The sequence below is a fragment of the Doryrhamphus excisus genome, linkage group LG3 (genome assembly GCF_037039965.1).
Source record: "Doryrhamphus excisus strain RoL-2023G ecotype Guam linkage group LG3, RoL_Dexc_Guam_v1.1, whole genome shotgun sequence".
NCBI classification, from domain to species: domain Eukaryota; kingdom Metazoa; phylum Chordata; class Actinopteri; order Syngnathiformes; family Syngnathidae; genus Doryrhamphus; species Doryrhamphus excisus.
The window spans coordinates 2,349,040-2,369,499 of NC_136359.1; the positions used below are offsets into that span (position 1 = coordinate 2,349,040).

Consider the following 20,460-nt stretch of genomic DNA (forward strand, 5'->3'; position numbering starts at 1 on the left):
ATTATTAGAGCCCTCTGGACATAAAATAACACCCTTTAGTCATATTTACATTCGGGTTACAAGTACGTTATTTAATTGACATAATAGAAAATAATACACAAGACATACAAAACCAGTTTACAACCTTCTAAATACGTGTTTTTAACATTACAGCCCTAGACATGAAATAACATCCCTATAGTCACATTTATACTCCTGTTACCTAATATACTTGACATAATTATAAGAAAATTATAAGGTATTATATACAATATAACAAATATAAACAAGCTTGTGTTTTGTAGCCAAACGTCCAGTAGATGGCGCCCTAGTAGTGTTTGTTCAATGCACAGCCTGTTGCTGCGTTTCGTTTCGCTTAAGTGCGTTCCATTTTTTTTAACTCAACGCACATTATAATCATGTGCGTGGACTTCTTAAATGTATTTAGCGTGATTACTCGTGTTTAATTACAGCATATAGCATGGGACACTATGTTTGTGTTGGTTCTAGACGCTCACGTGATTGGCTGCGCGTTGACGTCACCACCATCCCGGAAGTGCAGGCTAGTGATGGCCGCGGCCTCGTCATCTCGGCAACAGGAAGAGAATGTTTTCTGTCACCGACAAGAGACCATCGGCTTATGTTAAACTTCCATAAGCGATCACCCCGCCAGAGAGTTCACTTGCCGGAGTCGCTGTGGAATCAGACTGCCCACCTCGCCCGGTGCCCGCGGTGGTCCTTGTGAGCCCCGAAGTGGGCAGCAAGTCGCAGCAGCTAGGAGGCTAACAGGATGTCGCTCTTCCAGTCGGCGCTCGATTTCCTCGCCGGGCCCGGCTCCGCCGGAGCGGCTAGCCGGGACCAGAACGACTTTGTGGGGCAGCTCGTTGAACTCGGCGACATGAAGCTGCGGATCAAGAGAGTTATTGCGGAAGGTAGGGTGACGCTGTAGGAAGAGAGTTAATGCGATGCTAAAGTGTGCTAGCATGATAGCTAGCATCGAGAACGCTAGCCCAGCTAACATGATGATAAATCCAGTTGTGGTTGGCGGTCAGTGTCAGTAACCTTTGCACACAATTTCAAGGAAATGTCGGTTTTCATTGTGATGACCAAAAATGAAAACGCGTTGGTAATTTACGACAGGTTTGTAGTCCAAACTCGGCAGCTGTCACTTGATGCTGTTGAGAGGAAGCTATCACAAAATAAGAAAATAATCTCTTTATTAAGACTGCCATTGGTGTGTATTATTCTGCAGTGACACCCTCGACTGTATGGAGTTGTACTGACAAGCTACATACATTTCATGATTTTAATAATGTTTCAAAAAATATTTGGATATGTATTTTAATTGTAATTAATTTTATTGTATTTTTAATTCATAATACTATAGTTAAACTATTATTTGGCAATTTTAGTTATTGTGAAAAAAAATTCACATTTTATTTTATTTAATTAAATCTATTTGGATTAGAATTTAAAATTATTAAAATAATGAAAAATACACTTGTTTTTTTTACTTTTTAAATATTGCTAAATATTTTAATAGTTATTGTTGTGATAAAGATTTTTACACATCAATTTTTTGTACTTATTAAAATATATTCATTCAAGTATAAAATCATTTATTAATACACTTAGTATTTAAGTGTATTTTTTTCTTAACTCATAATAATAATAATAATTAACAATTATTTCTTCATCAAATTATTCTGAGTAGTGATTTAGTGTAGTAGTGATTTTTCTGGCATTTTTTGCTTATTTATTTTGATGACAAACGACTAATCATAATTCATTGTAACTGTTTCCTCAGGTGGCTTTGCCTTTGTGTATGAAGCCCAGGACATTGGAAGCGGTAAAGACTACGCTCTAAAGGTGAGCCAAATCTAATTTATGGTGTTTACACGTTGTGCAAGTCTCATCGTGATGAAAAATGCGTGATGAAGACAGGAAAAAAAACATACAAAAGTCGCACGAAACGCATCAGACAACCTTATTTTAACACCAAAATTGTATTTGTGTATTTGTGTATTCACAAATAGACTAGACTATAACCTTTTCTCTTAATATTTTGACTTTACACATTTTAGCTCTTTTCAACCGTTTTGTGCCTTATTTTCTTATAAAGTTACAACTTAATTTCTGTAATACTTTTACCCCATATACTTTTTAAAAATACTTTTTCCCCATATTATTGTGATTTTTTTTTTACTCCAACCTATCAACCTATAATCCCAATTTTACTTTAAATTTTTGTTTTTTCATAATATGTCTTAAAAAAATAAACTGAATTCATTTTCAATGTTTTTTTCTCTACTATTTTTAACTTTATGATGTTATTTTTCCCCATAATATTTCTACGATAGTCTTGTAAAATTACAGCAATTTTTGCTGTTGCTGGTTTCAAAAAAAAAAATTGCACATGCCACCTGTTTCACAGAGCGCCGCCAAATTTGGCGGAGGCCTCAATCGTGACAGGACCCCCGAAAAAGTCTCAAAAACCTGTTGTTGATGAATCAGACTATTTGTCACTGAACTGTAACCTTCTTGCAGCTTTAATTTTTTTTACTTTTGATTGTATTTATGAATGTGCTGTGGACGAATAAAAATACAGCTGTGAGCCACAAATGGCCCAAGGCCGCACTTTGGTGTTAAATCATACACAGCACATATTTTGGTATTTAAATCGCAGCTGACTTCAAAGTACGATGTTAGCTCCCTAATGTGCCAAATTGATTTATCTTTCACTGTTATTCCCCAGAATGACCTTTCCTTTGTTTTGCTGCATCGGTTCAAGAGCAAGAAGTCACCTAATTTGAAGAAGAATAAATATTTGCTTTTCTTTCAGCGGCTGCTGTCCAACGAGGATGAGAAGAACAAGGAAATCATCCAAGAAGTTTGCTTCATGGTATGACACAATCAAGTCTTCATGACGTGTAATTCGCCAATGGAGGTTCACCGTTGGTACGGTTTGTACTATAATATTTTTTAACCTGGTTCCCTTTGTAGAAAAAGTTATCAGGACACCCCAACGTGGTCCAGTTCTGCTCGGCCGCCTCCATCAGCAAAGAGGAGTCCGACACCGGCCAGGCCGAGTTCCTGATCCTCACGGAACTATGCAGAGGTAAAGTTGTCTTTTTTGCCTTCTCGGACATATTTACTGCTGAGTCAGCGCTCGCCGGCTGTACTTCAGCGGCCGTGATGAAACACTTTTCCCGTGGGCAGACTCGCTGATCTTTGACCCACTTCCTGTCTGCCCACACAGGCTGTTTACGACACAGGACTTTGTATGACTTTTAAGAAGTCCGGGCAAAATAATGTTGACATTTTTTGGAGAATCAGGTCTGTGTGTTTTTTTTTCGCCTCAGGTCAGCTGGTGGACTTCCTGAGGCGAGTGGAGCAACGGTCGCACGTGTCATGTGACACAGTGTTGAAAGTCTTCTACCAGACGTGCCGCGCCGTGCAGCACTTGCACAGGCAGAAGCCGCCCATCATACACAGAGACCTCAAGGTCGGTACGCCCTCCGCGGTACATTTCAGATGCAACGACCTGAAGTGTATCTTAAACGCAAATATTTTTGTTCGGTGTTGCAGATCGAGAACCTCCTCATTAGTAACCAAGGCACCGTCAAGCTGTGCGACTTTGGCAGCGCCACCACCGTGTCACATTACCCCGACTACAGCTGGTCGGCACAGAAGAGGTCCATGGTGGAGGACGAGGTACGCCATCGTGCATCATGCATGTCAACTACAACTTTGAAAAACACCCAGCTCTGACCCCATAATTATTATTATTAATTATAACATATATATATATTATAAATATATATTATATATATTATTAATATATAATTATTATTATTTTTTTTTATTACTTTTTTTAAGGGTGCATGAGTGCCCAAGTGTGCACCTGTGTATTCACACTTAGTCTTTTGTGTATTTACACTTGGTCTTTTGAGTGCACAATTGCACACTTCTTTTACTTGTGATTGCTGAAGTGCACACTATGAGTGCATCAGTGCACAATTTCAAACTTACACTTTGCGTATTTCCACTTAGTCTTTTATACTAAAGCTTATGAGTTCACACACTTGCGTAAGAGTGCATAAGTGCACACTTGCATACTTACGCTTGCGTACTTACGCATAAGTGCGCTTTTGTACTTCTGCGTACTTTCTTTGAGTGCATTTGTGCGCACTTGCACTTTTTTAAGGGTGCATGAGTGCCCAAGTGTGCACCTGTGTATTCACACTTAGTCTTTTGTGTATTTACACTTTGGGAATCACTGATTTAGAAAAATGGAATCTAGATGCCGGGGATGAGCGGATACACATTTTGGGTCGTTAGTTCTTTAAATTGAGTTATGTCTTGACTTGTTTTTGCATTGCTGGAGCCGTTGCAGGAATGGCACTGCTGCTGGCTGACAAACACCAGAAGCCCTGGATTTAATAATCAGCCGAAGCAGGAAATCATCCAGGAAGTTTCCTTCCATCTGCACCGCTTTGCCGAGATGTAGCCCAGAGATTGCGTTGTTAAACGCATTAACATGCGCGTTCATCACGCTAATGCCGCTTTGGGGAGGGCGTTGTGTGGTGATGAAACTGATAGCAAGTGAAAAATGAGCTTCTAAATGCTTTGTAGCAAAAAAAAAAAATGTTTTTCTTTAACTCATTCAATGCCAACGAGTTGATGACGCAAGTGAACAGTAAAAGGTGACCTTTCTTGCAGTTAAACTCGTCTCGCCGCGGCCCCCTGGTGGGCCGTGGTGTTACTGCAGGTGGGCCATGAGAGGTCATTAAAAATATGATTCGTTTTTGCAAATATTATTTTTATTGTAAAATATTCCTAAAAATATATATGTATAGGCCTTAGTAATAACTTTTTGAGTGTTATTGACCTGTCACAATATTTTAGGAACCTTATACAGTTTATGATTGGAACATAGCTCTTGAATGCAGTTATGAAAAGTATGAGAATTAATTATGTCTTGTGTGTTAGATTAAATTTATCCCCCTTCTTTCAATCCTGCATCTTAATAATAATAATAATAATTTTATTTTTTTATTTTTATTTATTTATTTATTTTTTAAATTACGTTATTTTTCCTCACATTAAATGTAAAAATGATGACTTTCTCATTGGATGACAAATTATTTGCCTTAAAAAAAATCTTATTTTACTTATTAAATTATATTTTTCCAATGGGAAAAAAATGGAGAAAAAAAATGAATATTTCATTTTGTGTTATTTGTGTAGATCACGCGGAACACCACTCCAGCGTACCGGACCCCAGAAATGATCGACCTGTATTCCAACTTCCCCATCAACGAGAAACAGGACATCTGGGTCAGCCTCTCTTCTGTTTTCTCATTGGCGGATGAGACCGCTTTCCTTGTTAGCGTTTTGATTGTGTGTCCCGACCGACGCAGGCCCTGGGCTGCATCCTCTACCTGCTGTGCTTCAAGCAGCACCCGTTTGAGGAGGGCGCCAAGCTGCAAATCGTGAACGGGAAATACTCCATCCCGCAGAACGACGCCAAGTACGCCGTGTATCACGACCTCATACGTGAGTAGCACCCCTTTCTTCGGTTACACGGTGCCTTCATTTTGCAAAATTAATTTTTTTCCCGTTCCCCAGGCTCCATGTTGAAGGTGCACCCAGAGGAGCGTCTCTCCATTACAGAGTTGGTCAACCAGCTTCAGGAAATAGCGGCGGCGCGCAACGTCAACCCCAAGTCTCCCGTCACTGAGGTAGGCGTGTGTCGGAATCGTCTCATATCCGATTGCCGTTGTCATTATTTAGCGTTCATTCCAATAGAACAACTTAAAAGGGATCTATTATGCTTTTGAAGAGTCGGAAGCACAAACAGGAAGTAACAATTTATCAATATCCTAACTGTGTTTATTTCGTCTAAGTAAGCAGTTGTCCGTGTAGCAAGATGTAGTTGCAAGATCACCGATTTCTGGAGTTGCTTATGTCCTTTTTTTCCACATTCAGTGTCTACCTGATTTTTTTTTTTTTTTTAAGAACGGGTAGTACCGCAAAAAAAACCTGTAATGACCACATTTATACTACCGATTAGGCCTGGGTTAAATGATTATATCTGTAATCGATTAATCTAGAAAATAGTTTTTTGATGCATTGATTAATCTAACGATTCAGTTTTTAATTTTTTCTTTCCAATATATTTTTATGGACAACTTCAAAACTGAATTGTATTGAACAATAAAAAATAAAGTGCACAATTCAATCCTTTAATTAAAAAAAATCAATAAATAAAACTGCAAAAACATAAAATAAAATATATATATTTTTAAAATAAATGCAGCAGTGACAGCTGCAATTTTCTAAATTATTATTTTTAATTATGTCCCTGAAAACATAAATCACAAACACATGCACAGGTTAATAAAAATATATTCATATCAATAAAGTATAATAACATGAATAATACCAATAATAATAATAATAGAAATAAAACTAACTATAGCGTGTCTGTTCTTCTGGCCCAACTCACTGAAATTTGTTGCCACGGCCGCCGCCATTTTTTGATTCTGAGTATCGTGGTGTGTCGTTTGTGAACGAACGGGTCAAAAGAACTGGTTATTTTTTGCGAACGAATGAATGATGTCACTGCACATAAAATACCCGTTCAGTCCGCCGGCCGTTTCGTTCATGACCGACACAGCACTAGTTGGTGAGTTGGTGAGTCGGAACGAACGTGAACACGAGTGAACGAACTGACACAGTAAGTCAGATCGCTCCTAACCACGTTTCAATTCGCTCTCCAAAGGGTTTATTCGTGTATTATCAACTCAAAGTGGGGTTCGCGGTCAACGGTTCGGAAGCCAACTGCCTTAAATCCTCAAATCCTGCCACTAATGACCAAATCCTTCACCAAAGTTGTGATTTATTTAAAGCTGCTTTCAGGGTCAAGAGTCTCCTCTTTTGCGGCAAATGTCTTCATAATCGATGCAAGAGAATACGTCCACACGACCAGGAGAATAAGTGTGTGTGTGTGTGTGTGTGTAGCGAAGCAGGCTAATCTTATTGGGTTAAGAAGGGGTTTCCCTTCTGGCCATAAGGAGATTATTGTCCTGCTCGCCGTGAATTTCCTTCAGACGTACGGAGAGCGCCACTCTTGGCTGAAGAAGAAGGAAGCGTAACCAGACTGCGTGGAGGGAAAAAATGTAGCGGATATCCCAGTCAGCGCTTTTATGGGTTTTTCACGCGGAGGAAAGAAACACATCCTCCAGTTTCTGTCTCATTGACGGCTCTTGAGATCCCTTTCGAGGGTATTTGGTTTTCGGAGATACAGATCCGTTGCAATGTTGACCGCCTACTACTGTTGGCGTCCGGTGTATGACGGCTATGAATGTCTGCAGCTGCTGGAGCAGAACGGAGGATTCGGCAACAACGGAGCCCCGGCGCCCCCGCAGATCCACAACGTCCACGGCAATGCAGGTGAGAGGCTGCTTGGATGTCGCTTTCAGGCGTAAACACGCCGTCTTCCAAGGTCAGAATTGATGAAATGACCCTTTCTGTCCTATCTTGGTAATTCTTCTATTTAGGGCTACAACTAGTTGTTTTTTTTTTTTTTAGAAGCTTGTTTTCATTCATCAAGTCATTGGTTACACCGTAGACCAGTGGTATCCAAATTGCGGGCCAGGAGCCATTAGCGGGTCATGGCTGTGGGACATACTAAATCTATAATTTAACAAAAAAAGAGCAAAAATTGTGAAATCAGCAATAATTTTAGAAGAAAAACGTCAACATATTACAAGGAAAAAAGTTGTAATTTCACAATATTATTTGGAAAAATAATCTTACAATGTTTTGACATTATTATTATTTGGCATTATTCCCATAATTTAGTCTGGAAGATCTTTAAAGTTTTCTGGTCGGGTTATTGTGTGTAGCTACTCTACAGGAGTCCACATTTTCATTTCCATAATATTTTGTCTTTATTTTCATAATATTTTGTCTTTATTTTCATAATATTTTGTCTTTATTTTCATAATATTTTGTCTCTATTTTCATGATATTTTGCCTTTATTCTTGTAGTATTTTGACTATTCTGACTTTATTCCCAAAATAGATCTTTTTTTCCCCCCAAAGTACAACTTTTATTTGGTAATTTACTCTCGTCTTTTATCAGTTTTATCAGTTTATCAGTTTTTACCTTTTTGTGTTCTTTAGTAATCAGCAGTAGAACATACTGTAGGTTTCAGCAAAATATCGGTTTCTCTTGGACACATTCAGCCATATATATTTATCCAAAATATATAAACACTGATGCCACAATGTAAACAACAGAAATATTTTTTTTCCCATAATTTTTTTTTTTTCCAATGACACCATGAACGATTTACAATCTCTTATAAAATGTACTTCTGCCATCTTGTGGCCGTTTTTGCAACCTGCACCACACAATGCCTCTCTTCGATTGTTGAGTTGCATCATCGTCTCTGTAAACGATGTATAAGTATGTCTATGGGAGCAAGCAGTCAGGTTGAAAAAATATATATATAAAATATAAATATATTATAAAATATATGTATATATAATATGATATATTATAACAATAAAAAAAACTATATAAATACATATTTGGTAGAGAATAAGTTGCTAATATCATGTCTATCATCTATGTTGTTATTCACACGAGCACATACACACCCTAAGTAGAGAATACGCGTGTGCCGTGTACCGTCCATTAAGAGGATTTCTGCACTGCCTGTCACCCATCTGTCAAAAGGCAGAAGTAGCTTGTTCTTCCGAGGATTGTCTCCCACGTTTTTCCACTCCTCCGATTGATGACCAGCTGATGAATGACAATGTACTAAGAAGTTTCAGGAAAGAACTGCAATGCAGCTTTGTCATATCGGTGAAAAGGATGATTTATTAGTATCAGCTTCACTCTTTTTTTTCTTGTACTTTTCCAAATACTTTCCAAGTACTTTTTTCTTAAATAATCTTTTAATTTTCTTTTTGTAATATTTTGACTTTGTTACCATAATATTTGACTTTTATATTTATTATATATTTATAATAATATAATATATTTATTTATCTTATTATTTTTTTAAAAATTCTGTAGTATGGATGGTTTGTCAAAAAGAATTTATTAAAACATGTATTAATACATCAGCAGTGTTATTTGCTTGACTACAGCATAGTATTTAAAGAAAAATACACATATTTAAGCCAATTTCAAGTATTTTTACAATGTTCAAATAATAGAATTTTACTATAAAAGTAAAAAAAAAAAACACAAAATTTTCCAAAAATCATAACTTTATTCAGATTTTTGGGGGTTTTTTTCTCATATCGTTAGGTCATTCCAAAAATCTGTCATTTTCCTCTGAAAATTTCAATTTCATGCTACTGAAATGGCATTATTTTTCTCTTTATATTTTGACTTTTACTGCCATTCTTGCATTTTTTAAGAATGTGCTGTTGGCCAATTAAAATATGAAATTGTATTAATATATTGACATTAATTAAAAATGAAAAAAATATTAATACATTCTAAAAATAAAGACATTACGTAATGCCGATTTTAACATTGGAAAATATTTCCCATGTTTTAAAGGCATTTATGATCCAGATCAGTCGGGCAGCGGCTTCCTGGACATCCTCAAGGGAGGAACGGAGCGCTTCCTGACCAACATCAAGGACACCTCCTCCAAGGTCATCCAATCGGTAGCCAGGTAAGGCACTGCTATGCAAGTGACAGGTCACATGTCCTCCAAAAGCCGTTGTGTTTTGCCATCATGTCTCCTTGGAGTCGGAGCTATGAAACACGCAGTGGAACCTCTAAGTTCTCATTGTCCCACGTTTGATCATCAGAGTCCAACAGGTCCCCGTCATCACATTTTTAACCGAAAGCAAATAAATAAAAAGCCATTTTTTACAGGGGGGGGGGGGTTCATCTTTAGCGGTTCCACTGTATTCCATTTCATACAGTAATCCCTCGCCACTCCATCACGTTTTTTTTTTTTTTAATAAGAATGAAGCCAAAATATTGAGAGAAAATAAACCTACACTAAGGGAAAATGTCATTTTAGTAGCATAAAGTTAAAATGTTCTTTTTTAGGTTGTAATGTAATAATAATACAATATTATGGCGATAAAGTCATAATTATGAGAAGGAAATTTATGGTAAAAAGATTGAAATAGGAGAAACTGAAAAACACGGTCAGATTCAAACAAGAAAATTATGTTATGTTACAAGAATGAAGTCAAAATATTAACAAAATATAGCCGTATTGTAACAACAAAAAAAGAGTTGGTTGCAGTTTTACCAGAATAATCTTATAATATTTTAAACCTATGCTATAAACATTATTTTTTCCTAATAATATTACAAATGTATTTAAAATTACTGGTGATTTGACTTTTTGTTTGTTTATTTTTTTAACTATATTTTTAGAAAGTGCATGGGGCCAAGCCCCGGGCCACTGCTGGTCTATATGATGTCATCTATATCTTACTAATATGCATGTAAAGGTAAAGACTGTAGGGGTGTTATTTGTTCTCTAAAGGGCTAAACATGTGACAACATTTGTATGTCTAGTATGTGTTTATTTTGCCTATTAAATATAATGGGACATAGGAGTGTAATCATGTATACACCGAGCTCATCGGCAACACCTAGTGGTGTGTGGAAGCAATTAACCGCGCTAAAGGAGGGATTACTGTCGACATTTGCAACGTATTCACTTGTATTCATTGTTTTTTTCCCCCCTCCTACCCCCCTGGCATTTGTTGTATGTTGTTTTTGTTTTCTCTTGTGTGTCCAATCCTTCACGATTCCACTACTGTCTGCGTGGCCTAGCAACCCAAGGTAAATAAAGGGGGTCGGTAAAGCGTGCCGCCCGTGCAGCGCTTTGTATGTGTGTGTGTGTGTGTGTTCTCCCGTAGTTTGTGTGTCATTTAGATGTGGAAAAAAAACTCTACTAAGCTGTTTGTTGTGTCTGCAGTCACAGCTTCCTGGCGCCGACACGGCACCTTTAACGCTCAGCCGAACAGGAAGTGTGTTTGTTTAATCCCACAATCAAGCACCTGCCCTTGTCGTTAGAGGACTAATCGGAGGGAGCGTGTCAGTGCATGAATGATTGCAAACTAAAATGGCTGTTTGTCTTAACCAGCATCACACGGTGTCCCCGTGGCGTCACGCCGCTCCCACTGCTTCGCCCCACGTTTGCTCGAAATGTTCCAGAGTGTGTTTAAAGTCTTACATCGAGCAGTCAGGAAAAGGCTTTCCATGACTCGTAGCAGATTCCCTCTCCCAGATCTTAGTCCGACATCCAAACCAGGGCTGTCCAAACGTTATTGCAGCGAGGGCCACATAGTGAAGTGTGACAGGACGCAACTTTGCATCTCAGCGTTGGCCCATACAGGTGGAAAAGTGTGTTATTCATATCCACGTCACTCTTTATTATGTCTTATTCACATTTTTTTTTTACATATTTTGACTTTGAATTGTAGCTGTCAACTTTGTTCTTCAATAATCTTTATTATATGATTTATTCTTATAATATTTTGACTTTATTCCAATATTTTATAAAATTTTTCCAATCCGTATTTTCCCAAAACTTTCATTTTTTTAATATTTTGACTTGAAAAAAATTTTCAACCTTATGCTACTAAAATGACACTATTTTTCCTTGTAATATTGTGTTTATTGTCATAAAAATTCAAACTTTTTGAAAAGTTATTTTTGTTGTCAAATCAATGTATTTATTGATCATTAATAACAAATAGCAATTAATATTATTTGTGTAGTTTTAATAAATTATAAATAATATAAAAATAAATGAAAAAATAATAGAACTATACATCATTGTTCACATTTTTAACTTTTAATATAATTATTTTGTAATGTTGTCAGAAAATATTTTTTCTAACAAAAATAATAATAAATAATATGAATAAATAATAATATTATTTTAAGAAAAAAAAAAAACAATCATTCTTGCTATAAACGTATTTTTAATTTTGAAAGATTAAAAATTTTTTTTTACACCTGTACATCATTTCTTAGCATATTTGACTGGTTTTGGTCTTTTTTTTCCACAAAACGAAAAACAAATGGCGCTCTTGTCTTTTGAATTGTCAGCATGCGGCCCTCTCTGTTAAACATTTGGACACGCCTGTCATACACTTCTCCTCACGCTGTGATTTGCCTTGCAGCTACGCCAAAGGTGACCTAGACATATCCTACATCACCTCCAGGATAGCAGGTGGGTAACTGGACCTCATAGAAATAATACTAATAATAATAAAACATTCATTATTACTAAGTCTTATCATTGTAAAATCACTTTGAGCACAGACCTCAGCATAGTTCCCCCCTTATTGTGACTTACCCGGGTCTATTTATATGCCTTGACCATGAAAACATATAATGGAAGGGTTTGAATGACTTAAAGAATGCTAATATGCTAACGTTAGCATGCTAACACTTAGCTTAATAACGCTAAGTGTTTGTAAAAGTGACTACTTCTGTATGTAGTATAATTATGTTAGCAAACTAACATGCTGATGTTATCATGCTAACACCTAGCTAAGTGTCCACTTAATTAATATTCATGAAAATTGCAAAAAAAATGTTAGTATGCTCCTGCTAGCAATGTGAACATCTTAACATTAGCATGCTAACACCTCGCATAGTAGTGTCTACTGATGAAAATGTTACTATGCTAATGTTGGCATGCTAACAACTCACATAATAGTACTACGTGTACTTTGTACACATAGTACTTGGGGGCTATTCAAGTGAAAGACCATTGATAAGTGTCCCATGAAAAAGGCTACAAATGCAGCTATGCTAATATTAGCATCCTAACACCTAGCTTGATGGTGGTGTTCAAATATGTGTCTACCCATAAAATAGCAAAAAAAAATGCTAATTATGCTAACATGTAGCATGATAGGCTAAGTACGCTGACCAATTCTTCCATATCCCATTTCCAATAACTCCGGAAAATGAACTTATTATTATTATTCAGAAGTTATTTTTGTGCTTTGCACTGCCCTTGACGGCGGTAATAATAACTGCTATGGGTGTGTGTGCATTGCTGTGCAGTCATGTCGTTCCCAGCCGAGGGGGTGGAGTCGGCGATAAAGAACAACATCGAGGATGTGCGTCTCTTCTTGGACTCTCGCCACCCCGGCCACTACGCCGTCTACAACCTCTCCAAGCGCTCCTACAGGCCGTCTCGCTTCCACAACAGGGTGTGTTTGAATCTCCAGTGGGCCACTCCATGCCAAATACCAAAATATGTCCTGCCCAGTCAGGCAGCATTGGCTCCTCAGCATGCCTTGCGGGCGCCGTGTTTCAGTGTCTTTTTTTTTTGCGCAGGTTTCTGAGTGCAACTGGCAGGTGCGCCGTTCCCCCAACCTGCGCAGCCTTTACAGCGTTTGCAAGAACATGCACCAGTGGCTCAAACAGGACCAGAGGAACATCTGCGTGGTCCACTGCCTGGTGGGTTGAGATGTGGTCAAATGGCGACCGCTCTCTTGTGACCTCTCTGTGACCTATTCTCCCCCCGTTAACCGTTAAAACAGGATGGCAGAGCGGCGTCGGCCGTGGCCGTGTGCTCCTTCCTGTGCTTCTGCCGCCTTTTCACCACAGCCGAGGCGGCCGTCTACATGTTCTCCATGAAGCGATGCCCGCCCGGCATCGCCCCCTCGCACAAGAGGTGCCAACACGCCAAAAGCCGGGCTTTCTTTTCAGGAAAAATGCTTGACTTGAGGCATGCCTTTTAACCTGCAGGTACATCGAGTACATGTGCGACATGATGGCGGAGGAGCCCATCATCCCCCACTGCAAGCCCATCGTCATCCGCTCCATCACCATGACGCCCGTGCCCCTCTTCAACAAGCAGCGCAACGGCTGCAGGCCGTTCTGCGAGGTTTACGTCGGAGACGAGCGGGTCCTCACCACCTCACAGGAGTATGACAGGATGAAGTAGGTTTGGTTTTGTTGCTTTTCATTCGTTGATCTTTCTGGTGGTTAAAATCGATTTCTTGTATCAGGGATTTTAAGATCGAGGATGGAAGAGCAGACATTCCTTTGAATGTGACGGTTCAAGGAGACGTACTGGTGGTGATCTACCACGCCCGGTCCACGCTGGGAGGACGTCTGCAGGCTAAGGTACAAACATTTTCCTCACGTTTAACGCAGGAATTGTCAGGTAATAATTGCAAGGTGATAACTCTCACACATTCTAAAAATAGAATTTAACAAAAGCAAAACTGGAAAAATTGCAATAATTTTGCTGGAAATAAAGTCACAGAAAAAAAGTTCACAAACAAGAACAATTTGTAACTTACCAAATATTGACACCAAATATTGACGTAATATTTTGAAAAATAACATCCAGCGAAAATACATTCATGATACGTTTATAAGACAATCAGAAACAACACATAAATTTGGCATTTTTGGAAAATTAGAATGCGGGAAAAAGTTATAATATTATGGGAATAAAGTCCAAATATTATGGGAATAAAGTCAGACAAAAATTCAAGGAGAACGCTGAAACAAAACAGTGTTAAAGAAAAAAAAATGTAATTTTACAAGAATAAAGTCATATTCTGACGAGAATTTTTTTTAAAGGGGTATTTTTACAATAACGTCATATTGTTATGACAAATACATTTTAAATATATATATATATATATTTTATTTTTATTTATTTGTATTTTTAGTTTTTTAGTTATTTTTATTTTTTAGTTATTTAGGCGAAATAACACACCTATAGTCACCTTTTACACCCGTATTACCCAATATAGTAGACATAATAAGAGACCATAAGCTGTATTAGACGTAATAATTAATAAAAAAAAAAGTAACCAATCAAGAAAAAGTAGCAATTTTACTAGAATAACATTTTAGACTTACATTGATAGACTTTATTGATCCATACAGGAAATTGCTTAGCTGCAGTCGCTCAATTGGAGTAGAAAAAGAAAAACACGCTTTAACACTTTATATAATGCAATAATGTCAGTTATCTTTTACAGACAGGTATGGTATTGTAGACCTGGATGGCATGTGGAATGAATGAAATCCGTTAGCGTTCACCGTAGGAACGGAACTGGAGGAGTCTGTTGTCCTCTATTGCATTTTAGGATCCTAAAGTTGAAATAGGAAATAAAAAAAAGACACCATAATAACATAAGAAACAAGCAAAACAACGATTAAAGGTGTGATTTTTGTAAAATTAGGTTGCGGAAAAAGGAGAATAAAGTCATCATTAATGGGAGGAACATTTACAAGAAGGATGTTTAAACAGTTGAAAATGTAAAAAATGGAAAGAAACGGCTGTAATTTATGGGAATAAAGTTAAAATATTGAGAGAAAAGTTTTACAATATTATGAGGAATAGGATAATGACATGTATTTTTCTTTCCTGTTTGCTGTTTCAGATGGCCTCCATGAAAATGTTTCAAATCCAGTTCCACACAGGCTTTGTCCCTCGGAACGCGACCACTGTGAAGTTTGCCAAGTGGGTTTCAAATATGGAAGAATGCGCTCACAAATTCCGGTTAGCGACGTCTTTTAAGCTATCATTGGTCCTGCAGGTACGACCTGGACGCCTGTGACATCCAGGAGAAGTACCCAGACTTGTTCAAGGTCAACCTGGACATCGAAGTGGAGCCCAGGGACAGGCCCAGCACCAAGACCCCTCCATGGGACAGCTTCCAGACCAAGGGCCTCAATCCCAAAATCCTTTTCTCCTCTCGCGACGAGCAGCAGGAGATCCTCAGCAAGTTCGGTAGGTGGCGCTATGAAACCTGGAGGCGTGGAAGCTCAGTCTTAAGCCCTGACGCTCTTGCGCGTGCAGGTAAACCGGAACTGCCTCGCCAGCCGGGGTCCTCGGCTTTCTATGACTCCGGTTTGCCACCACAGCCCACAGAGCAGACCCCCGAAAACTCAACCGCCACTCAACCGGACTCTCCCAGTAGCACGGATACCAATGCCAACAACTTCTTCCAGACGCTGGATTGGGAAGGTATTCTTTCGTTAGAGCCACATCTCGGCTGTGACGTTAATTGATGACGCCGTCTGTGTTTAGATGTTGGCCACCCTCAGGACGCCTCTAATAGTCAAGCAGGAGGATCTGTGAACGATCAGGAGGATGGAAGCGATCAGTCAGAAGCAGAGTCCTACTCTTACTCTGCCCCCAGTGGGGAGCCTCTGTCGCGGGACACCAGCGAACCCCTCTTTGACGCCGACTTCCAGGTATGGGAACCGTTCTAGCGGCTTAACCACCCTGGGGTTTTTGTTTTGAAACGTTTCCCTCCTTGGCCCCCAGACCCCGTCCACCACAGCCGAGGACTCTCCCGCCAACGACACAGCTGATCTCTTAGGTTTGAACTCTGACCCCTCCTCAGCTGGCTATCCTAGCGCACGGGCGGGCCTGAAAACCTCCTCCAGCCACAGCGACCTTCTTAATGACCTTTTTGCACCCCCTGCTGGGCACAGCACGGCAGCGCAGGAAGACTTGTTCTTCAGCGGACAAGCCGGAGGCTCGAAACGTGAGTTGCATAATGGTTATTATTTGAGATGTTCGATATCATTATTATTATTATTTTTTTTTTCAAACCGACGCCAATACAGATAACTTTCTGCTTCTCAAGACCAATATGATACCGATAACCAGTTCTAGCTATTTTTTGTACGCATCACTACTATCAGGAGGATGAAGAGCATAGGGGGCTACCTGCTCTAGCACAGTTTAGAGCGGAGGAGCCACCTAGCTTAGCTTATCACGGAGCATTTGGTACAACTAGCAATGTGAAATGTCATTTCCGCACATTAGAGATAATCTCACCTCATCTGGAGGCTGATAATTCTTCTTTGTGTAATATATACGTGACATGTTTGATGCCATTTGGTTCTTCTTCACCGTAGCCGTAAATGACCCATTCGATCCATTCGGCATGGGCTCCAGCTCCGGCGTGGGCTCCAGCGTGGGCTCGTCTCGTCAGGCCTCCGGTCCGGACCTTTTCGGGGACTTGTTGGGCTCGGATGGTTCTGCCGGCAGCGGGTTCAACTCTGCCCAGAGTGACGCCGCCCCCACTTCCAACGCCAGCCTCTTAGACCTCAGTGAGCCCACCGTTGTGGCGTCATCTGCTGCCATGGAGGCCACACCTGCATCTAACATGTCTTTTTATTACCTCCTAATAGATAAGTTAGTGAACGATGCTCCCAAGATGACGTCGTCTGCCAGCCACCCTGACCTTCTGCGGGGGTGGGACAACTGGGCGGCAAGCACGTCCACCGGCATGAGCAGCGCTAGCGCCACCAGGCCCGCCTACACCAGTGCAGGTAACTGAAGATACAATCTTCATACGTGTCTTACAGGCCTGATGGTAAGCGGTGGTCTAGTGTCACTGCTTCTATGTTATAGTACATCAGCAGCTATAAGAGTGATTCTGTAGTGTTAGATTCCCTTACTGTATGTGTGCTTATAGGTGCTTCTATGTCGTCAATGTCGAAGGCCAAATCTCAGACCTTTGACCCTTTTGCTGACTTAGGAAACCTGAGCTCCAAATTACCAAGTAAGAGTACCAGGTTCAATGATGTTGAATTCAATGTGCTAACCGACTAAGCTTTTCTCTTCCAGATTCAACCAACAGTAATATGTCTGGGCCGTCATTTGGCACAAAAGCAACGTCCACCACCTCCTCCTCCTCCTCTTCTTCTTCTGCTAAGCCTCAAGGCCAGTCCTGGCAGCCCGGTAGAGCCCCCTCTAGTCAGAACAAGCCATGGCAGTCCGGATCTGGGTCTGCACCCAAAGCGTCGTCTGCCCCCCAGCCTTCCAGCACGCAGGCGGCCAAGCCCAACTACAACCTCAACTTCTCCAGTGTCATCGGAGGCCGGGAGGAGCGAGGTGTGCGAGCTCCGGGATTCGGTACGCACATCGCTCCACGAGTTAAAAGGTTTCTCTGCTTTTACGACACGCAAACGTCAATCATCTGTCATCATTCTTCCTGGATGTGACGCAGGCCCCAAGCCCAAGGTAAAGGAGGACGATTTTGGGGACTTGCTGTCCACTCAGGGTTTTTCCTCCAAGCTGGACAAAAAAGGGCCGAGGACCATCGCCGAAATGAGGAGGGAGGAGATCACAAAAGAAATGGATCCCCTAAAATTACAGGTAACCGTTACATACCCCTAATAAGACAATTACACTATCAGGTGTGTCCAAAGTGCGGCACCATGGACCATTTTTATATATTTTTTGTTATCTCGAGGCCACTAGATAGGACAGCTCTAGTCAACTAGAATCGATTGCAAATGGACTGTTCAGTTTGTCACCGCTTATCCTAGCAGACTTCATCAGTTCATGCATAAGTACTCCATAGGACAGATCTAGTCAGAAGGCATGGTGCAAGATCCCGGCCTTTATTTCCTAAGGTGGAGGAACACCCCAACTAAGACTTTTGCTCTTTTGTGGTGCAAAGCGAGTGCTAAATTTGGATCTTGCACCGTCCCCTCAGACTAGAGCAGTCCTATCTAGTCTAGTTTTGAGCGTGAACTAATGAGGTCTGCTCAGATGAGAGGGTTCTAAGACAACCTGTCCAGTCACTTGATGACCGAGATGAATTCAAAGACACACCTCCCAGTTGGGCTGCTTGCTCTCCATCGTTGGTCCTCTGTAGATCTTGGACTGGATCGAGGGCAAGGAGAGGAACATCAGGGCGCTGTTGTCCACTCTGCACACTGTGCTGTGGGAGGGTGAGACTCGCTGGAAGCCCGTGGGCATGGCCGACCTGGTGACGCCCGACCAGGTGAAGAAGTTCTACAGGAAGGCGGTCCTGGTTGTCCATCCCGACAAGGTGCAGTATGAATTTAGGATTTTAAACTATGATGGCTATTATTCAATAGCATGTTTTCTCATGCGATGGAGTAGAATACAACATGTAGTCTTCTGGTCTTGGGGTCAATGGGACACCTTAAATTCAAACACATCCTGACATGTTCGGCCCCTCATTGTTTGCAGGCAACGGGCCAGCCTTACGAGCAATACGCTAAGATGATCTTCATGGAACTGAACGACGCCTGGTCAGAGTTTGAGAACCAGGGATCGAAAGCGCTCTTTTAAGGTAATATGGTCGCTGGTCTGGGTTCAGCTCGAACCGGACCAGACCGTGCTAAGATGGACTGGATTTGGCCTTCCGAACAAAGATTTATCCTGGGCCAGATTGGACTGGACTGAGCCCACATTGGGCCTTCTTGCTTTTGAGAGGTGTCCTCTCTCGGACCACTCCATCCTTGACTGCCGTCTCCTTCTGCCTCCTGGCTGGTAGAACCAGTCCAAACCTCAAGTGGTCACTCAAACTCACAAAAAAAAAACATATGACGCTAACAGCCGATATGTGTTAGTGCCTGTGAGCATTACAAGCAAGCGGTTTATCGAACTGCTGCGAAAGTATGAAAAACATTAGCATTGTTTTATTACCAAATGGAGAAACTGGCTAGTAAGCTTTGGAAAAGTAGCGACAGACAAGGAACATTGGACAGGAGTACTAAATGTACCGCTTCTCCCATTACCCTGATGAATACACACACACTCACATGCACGTTACTGGCTCAGTATAAACCCAAGCAGGCAGTCTCTCGCTCTCAAAAAGTGCTCTTTTTTTTTGTTCTTTTTGTAGCTGAATTGTTCCAGACACTCGTGCTATGCTACGTTGCTAACTGCAGGCACCGGAATGACGAACGGTGATCTTGCGCTCGAGCTGCCTTCCAGGTGTTCTGGGAAGTCAGGTATTTCTCCTCTCCTACTCGGACCCTGACAATGTATCTATTTTTAAGTGGTTATATCATCAGATAGCACCTTTTACAAATGTATTAAAAAAAAAAAAACGTACCGTCATGCTCGTCAGCCAGGTTTTTTGTTTACACATGACTGCCGTACATGGTAACCCCCCCCCAAAGGAGGAAATTTCTGACTTCCCAGTAGACTTGAATGCCACGTAAGCATCGTGCGACGCTGTGTTGCTAACTGTGTGCGCACCAACATTGAGGCACTTAACGACAGAGGGAGACCATACGGTCACAGTCATGGTGTGCAATGCAGCTAACTGCAGTGAAGCTCTTAGTGATGGAGGGAGAGCATACAGTAGCTACATGCAACCTAACAATGATACTCTTAGTGATGGAAGGAAGTCATCCTAACAATGATACTCTTAGTGATGGAGGGAGGGCATGCAGTAAATACATGCATCCTAACTGATACTCTTAGTGATGGAGGGAGGGCATGCAGTAAATACATGCATCCTAACTGATACTCTTAGTGATGGAGGGAGGGCATGCAGTAAATACATGCATCCTAACTGATACTCTTAGTGATGGAGGGAGGGCATGCAGTAAATACATGCATCCTAACTGATACTCTTAGTGATGGAGGGAGGGCATGCAGTAGCTACATGCATCCTAGCAATGATACTGTTAGTGATGGAGGG

At 40.6% G+C, this 20,460-nt stretch overlaps 1 protein-coding gene across 2 annotated transcripts; it reads left to right on the top strand.

Moving 5' to 3' along the window:
• The first annotated feature begins 512 nt into the window (after positions 1 to 512).
• gak (cyclin G associated kinase) lies at positions 513 to 20,272 on the top strand. Of its 2 annotated transcripts, XM_058070037.2 has the most exons (30): positions 513 to 911; positions 1,787 to 1,848; positions 2,822 to 2,881; positions 2,983 to 3,097; positions 3,342 to 3,484; positions 3,568 to 3,693; positions 5,230 to 5,319; positions 5,403 to 5,538; positions 5,611 to 5,723; positions 7,359 to 7,437; positions 9,569 to 9,686; positions 12,172 to 12,221; positions 13,067 to 13,215; positions 13,343 to 13,465; positions 13,549 to 13,682; positions 13,757 to 13,951; positions 14,020 to 14,137; positions 15,415 to 15,494; positions 15,571 to 15,764; positions 15,834 to 16,001; positions 16,065 to 16,231; positions 16,305 to 16,527; positions 16,904 to 17,098; positions 17,180 to 17,320; positions 17,467 to 17,553; positions 17,619 to 17,906; positions 18,001 to 18,149; positions 18,655 to 18,831; positions 18,996 to 19,098; positions 19,654 to 20,272. In XM_058070037.2, the coding sequence occupies exons 1-29, from the start codon at positions 770 to 772 to the stop codon at positions 19,095 to 19,097; spliced, it is 3,924 nt and encodes a 1,307-aa protein (XP_057926020.2). In that variant the 5' UTR covers positions 513 to 769; the 3' UTR covers position 19,098; positions 19,654 to 20,272. The 2 variants fall into 2 exon arrangements, with proteins under 2 accessions (XP_057926020.2, XP_078645553.1); XM_078789427.1 differs by lacking the exon at positions 17,467 to 17,553 and having other exon boundaries at positions 18,996 to 20,272.
• Positions 20,273 to 20,460: the final 188 nt, after the last annotated feature.

Bases quoted from the DNA above. Each gene is read 5' to 3' on its own strand.
- gak (XM_058070037.2), top strand. From the start codon at position 770: ATGTCGCTCTTCCAGTCGGCGCTCGATTTCCTCGCCGGGCCCGGCTCC. The intron at 3,098-3,341 runs GTAAAGTTGTCT...TTTTCGCCTCAG, and splicing joins CCTCACGGAACTATGCAGAG to GTCAGCTGGTGGACTTCCTG. The intron at 7,438-9,568 runs GTGAGAGGCTGC...CATGTTTTAAAG, and splicing joins CAACGTCCACGGCAATGCAG to GCATTTATGATCCAGATCAG.